Source organism: Silurus meridionalis, chromosome 21 (genome assembly GCF_014805685.1).
Source record: "Silurus meridionalis isolate SWU-2019-XX chromosome 21, ASM1480568v1, whole genome shotgun sequence".
In the NCBI taxonomy this organism is placed as follows: Eukaryota; Metazoa; Chordata; class Actinopteri; order Siluriformes; family Siluridae; genus Silurus; species Silurus meridionalis.
The window spans coordinates 547,089-552,681 of NC_060904.1; the positions used below are offsets into that span (position 1 = coordinate 547,089).

The 5,593-nt window shown below is 37.2% G+C and overlaps 1 protein-coding gene across 1 annotated transcript in view; it reads right to left on the reverse strand.

Moving 5' to 3' along the window:
* The window catches only part of LOC124375263 (C-C motif chemokine 4-like), a 5,840-nt gene extending 741 nt beyond the window's left edge, over nucleotides 1-5,099 (reverse strand). The window contains exons 1-4 of the mRNA XM_046833387.1: nucleotides 4,939-5,099; nucleotides 1,616-1,718; nucleotides 873-950; nucleotides 1-777 (exon numbers count right to left, since the gene is read on the reverse strand). The exon at nucleotides 1-777 is cut by the window's left edge and continues 741 nt beyond it. Of these exons, the coding sequence (XP_046689343.1) occupies nucleotides 753-777; nucleotides 873-950; nucleotides 1,616-1,718; nucleotides 4,939-5,017 (285 nt within the window). The 5' untranslated portion in view covers nucleotides 5,018-5,099 and the 3' untranslated portion in view covers nucleotides 1-752. The remainder of the gene's footprint in view (nucleotides 778-872; nucleotides 951-1,615; nucleotides 1,719-4,938) is intronic.
* Nucleotides 5,100-5,593: the final 494 nt, after the last annotated feature.

Here is a 5,593-nt window from a genome sequence, read left to right on the forward strand (position 1 = left end):
AGTTGAATTTGAGGAATTTGTCATTATTCGTCATATCATATATAGATATATAGATCATCAGATATATCACTGGGGGAATGTGGGGCATGAAATTCTGCGACAGAATTTGATCAAAGCATCAGTGTGTGTGTGTGTGTGTGTGTGTGTGTGTGTGTGTGTGTGTGTGTGTGTGTGTGTGTGTGTAAGCTGATAAAATCAAAGGACAGCTGATCTTGGTCTGTTTTCATGCTTCACTAATCCTCGCTGTACACAAGTGCTGAACAATCTTGTGGATTATTATGGATTATGGATAATTTTTAGATGAATAAACTCATATTTTGGTCCGATGCTACAAAACAAATCTGTAGAAACTGACAGGTTTAAACAAAACCAAAAGTAATATAAATAAATAAATAAATAAAAGATTGTAATTCTGTTTTGATGATTATAATCTTTAGTCAGTGTGCTGCATTGACCTTTTATTCGTTGCTTTTGTTAAGTGAATGATTTGTATTTGTGTTCGTCGGTGTAAAATTTATGCTGGTATTATTTAAACCTCACAGACAAAAAAATAAAGTGTAAAGAAAACGCCATCTTTCTTCTTTATATCTTGTGCATGAATCCACATGTGAAGCTCCGGTATCTCCTGTAGATTGATATTCCAGTTGAAACATTTCTTTGAAACATTATTCAGAATGATTTGTCGTGACCTGGTGTAAATATGATACAAATGTAAATATGTAATAATATGGTGTCATCAGTTCAGCCGTCTTTCATTCCTTCATTAAAGCCTTTTCCCTGGAAATAAAGAGGAGCTTTGATGATTCTGTGGAAACGGTGAATTCAATCAAAAAGTCTAAATTGTTTCTAAGAAAAACAAAGGCATTGTATACCAGAGACACATGATCCTCTCCTGGGTCCACTCCATCCTGGGATCAGCGCAGATGTTTCTCTTGTCTTTGGTCTGAAATCTGCAGAAACCACAAGAACATCACTTTAAATCAACATTTAATTTAATTCTAATAATTTCAGCAGCACAGATATTTTCAGGGTCAGTGGCCCAAACCAAAAAAAAAGCTACTAAATGGGAGTTATTAATACAAATGATCCAGTCGTTACAAATATTCAATTAAAAGAGAAGACGGAACACTGACGTTATTATAATAAATATACTTCATTTCAAGAATTCCAGTGTGACAAACTGCTAAATTTTCTATATAATGTTTTTACCTGTTTGCAATGTTGAACTGCGTTTCGCAGCCTCCCTCCACTCTTTCTCTCTCTGTCTTCTTTTTGTGAAGGAATTGTTTTTTGTATTTTTTGTTTTCAAAATCAGCCAATATGGTGATGTTTATAGATCTGATTGGGTTGGTGAGAGGTCCACCTCCAGCCACCTTCTCGCCCCCCTGTGCACGGCCCTGAATTTCACCTCATTACAATTCACCCTAATTAACTCACTTAACTTCACTTTCACCTGAATGAACACCTTCAGTTGCTGAACAATTTCTCTGCAAAACTAAATGTTGCATTCATTTATGAAGGAACCAGAAGAACCTTTGGAGGAACATATTCTCATCTAATCTAGAGCTGAACATATGAATGGTGTAGAGAAGAGGATCAGTGCACACGGACTCACACCACAGCTCTGATGTCGCAGGTTCCGGTTAGTTCCTGGATGTAGTAATCGGTTAATCGTCCGCAGCGGACCGGTCTCCGTGTGTAGGACATGCAGCAGCGTGCTGTGCAGGGTTTACACACACACACACACACACACACACACACACACACACACACACACACACACATTTACATCACATTCCTTATTTCGTTCCCTTGATCACCCACCATGATTGCTCTTATCAGCAAAACCGCAGGACATCCAAATAATACACACACATTTATTACATTCTTCACAAATATCTGTACTTTCTACTTCCTACATTTTTAAAACAGACTCGTTACTTGGTGACATCATCAATATTTCTCTTCTCACTGCACCGTTTTCAGCTCATCAACATGTGTCTTCTCATTGTGCAGCTTTTTAAATCCACTGGTGGATCATCTCCTCTCTCTCACACACACACCATAGACTAGTTTCTGAAGCTCACACTGAGCAGGCAGGAGGCAGTAAGAAGTCTGGGGTTAACGTGGATGAGACAGAGGGAGTCAGTGATGAGAACATGACTGAGAACAGAGACATTCCTGATCATCATCATCTTTTCTCTGCTTGTGTTCTTGTTAGATTTTTATCATGCCCAAACGAAACTGAATTCTTGGAGAGGTTTTCCATGTGATCTCCGATGCCTGTGGTGCCTTTTCTGATCAGGGAAGAATCACACAGCATGGAGCAAATGTTCTTCTTCAGTCTAATGCAGAAACCAGATGAGTATATACACACTGGAAAAAACCTGAGCTTAAACTGTTCCTGGTTGGGAAAGAAGACATAATAACCAGAGATGTGTGAGTCCAGATAAAGACTTTCTGTATACCTCACATACTCACATCGTAAAGATCCTATAGACACTGAACAGATAACATAGGAATGTGATGAACCAGTGTGAGATCCATCTTAACACTAACAGTTCTATATGGTGGATCTTCAGCCTGGAGACATTCATCAGAAAACTAAATGTTTTATTCGTATTCGTATTAATATATTAATTAAGGCTGTCAAAATGCAAATTCAGTTTAACAGCACTGGTTTTATTAACGCGTGATTTTTGCAGCGTGCATTTCTGTTAGAACATTTCATCAAAAATATAAAAGAGGCGAAATTAAAACCTTCAGCGCAACACGCATTCATTAATGACGTCCTTTCTTTATTTAAATATATTAAATAAATAAATAAACTCCACCGGAAAATAATTTTAAATCAGTAAATATTTGTTTTACTGATGCGCCAAGTCTCAAATCAGCACCAAAACTCGGCATGACGAACAAATCCGACAATTAACTGTTGCTGCTTTGTGGCATTTTTCCTGATTACGCTGAAACAGACTTTTGTTTGTGTCTTTATTGACTGTACAGATAAGAGCAAAACATCATTAGAATCTGTAAAGGGGCTACTGTTATTTGTATACAGTGGTCAGCGGAACTCCTGGGGGTTACGATCTAAGACCTCCTGCAGTTCCCAAAATCCGCAAACCTTAGTGAATTCTTTTAGACATTATGTCACTTTAATAAAATAATGTGTTTTTACATTTTTTTAATGAAATTAAAACAGGGGTCACTCTCTGCCGTCTCTGTCATCTCTCTTCACAGACACAAATAAAGCACCCTGAATCTCACACACATAATAAATATACGTATAGAAAAGTCGACTTTTCAAAAACATCTGGCCTGATGTACAATTATATCTGGCCTGTGAGATGATTTTATAAAAATCTATTATTATTGTTATTAATGTCCTGGCGATATGAAGCGCTGATAACACAAACTACAGATCCCATAATGCATCGCTTCAGCTGCCTTACCAAACACTAGACTACTTGAGAACATTCCAGCATCAATCAAGTGGAGCTTCTGTTGATGTATTTAACTCTATTGTACAGTTATTGTGAAACAGCGCCTCACAGTGGTGAAGAGAAAAGTTGACACTGAGTAGATGTTTACTGACACTGGCGGTAAACACGTGTGTGTGTGTGTGTGTGTGTGTGTGTGTGTGTGTGTGTGTGTGTGTGTGTGTGTGTGTTATTAGTGTGAATGTGACTGTAATTAAGGAATTGAATCTGAGACTGAACTACGAGGCAAAACATCAGGAGAAGCTGAAGAACCTGAATGCAGAGCAGAAGATACAGAAAGGAGAAGAGTTAAAGAAGAATCTGACATTTCAGCAGATGTTTTTCACCAGAGCAAAATCACAAAGTGAAGCTGGTGTGAAAACAGAGGAGAAATCAGAGTCTCATCAGCAGGATATTTACTGATGGAGAGTTTCTGAAGAGCTGCATGATGAAGCTGTGACACGTCTGGTGTTCCACAGGAGATATTTTTATAGAGAGAAAAATATTAAAGTTATTTAAAGTTTAAGATTATTTTTATAAAATGGAATAAGAGCAAAGAAATCTGACTGTTTTGATTTGTTGTTATTTTAACATGAACTTAAAAGCACACTTTGTATTGATTTGTTCAGGATTTTTTCGCAGCATGTTCATATTTCTAACGTGTATAATTTGGACAGGAGATATTTTTATGGAGAGCAAAATATTTAAAGTTTAAGTTTATTTATTCTGGAATAATATTCCTGTCTGTTTTTATCCATATTTATGTTAAAAAAAAACATGGTTTTAGTGTGTTTAATAAATGTTTCTTCTGTTCGGCCCGTGACCTGAAGTGTGTTTTGAGTTTTGGCCCATGTGCAGTTCAGTTTGACACCACTGGCATAAAGCATCAATATTTGTCCATGTCCATGTTGATTAAAGTATTAAACAATCAGAGAGTGTTAATTTAAGGTGCATTTTGAACAGATTAAGTTGTGATTAATCTCGAGTTTACTCTGGACAATCATCTGATTAATCACCATCAAATATTTGAGTTGATTGACAGCCCTAATACTAACATGACGTGAGGTTCATTTAAGACTAATTTTTACTTAAGTACATACGTGTGCACTTTTTGCACACACACACACACACACACACACACACACACACACACACACACACACACACACACACACACACACACACACACACACACACACACACGTGCACAGGTTCGATCTAAGTGAGGAATCGTACATGAGCAAGATTTTTGGTTGCCATTTGTAGAGTTAAAACTTTGGCTGAAATGATTTCGCTTCATTCAAGGAAATAAAATGTCTAAATGCCAGCCAACACACACACACACACACACACACACACACACACACACACACACACACACACACACACACACAAACACACGCACACTGTTGTTATATATGTATATATTATATTATATAATAGTGATTATGGAACTCACCTGTCTCTGTGTCCATGATGAAGGCACCAAGGATGAGGAGGAACAGAAAGGTTCTAAATGAAATGTTAATCACAGCCATGATGTTGTATAAAGTCTTTCCTTTTCTTTTCTCTTTCTTCTCTAAACCGGTTAACCGAGCAGACAGAGAGAGAGAGAGAGAGAGAGAGAGAGAGAGAGAGAGAGAGAGAGAGAGAGAGAGAGAGAGAGAGTGTGTGTGTGGCTGTAGGTGTGTGTAAAGTTATTGTTAAAAAGGTGTAACTACTCTTCCATAACCTTCTCACATGCATGCAATAGATGGCATTTGTTTGCATTTCTACACCAATACACTTGAGCTTGAAATCAGATAAAATGATAAAAGATTTATTTCCTCATTCCTCCTGCAGTTATCTGCTCCTCAGTTATCTCACTGCGATGAGAGATGAGATGCTCAGAATTGTATTTTATTTTTAACATTGTTGGGGCTGGGCAAGTTCACGTGTTATTATCACGTCAACTCAATAATAAATTAACGCAGACAATTATTTTATTGCGCATTAACGTCGTTTTTTAATGATTTATTTTTAATTATTTAAAAAAAAAGTCTTTTGCTCACTCGCTCTGAATACACATACAGACAAACCCTGGGTGGCATCTTGATCCGTACTGGCTCGAGATG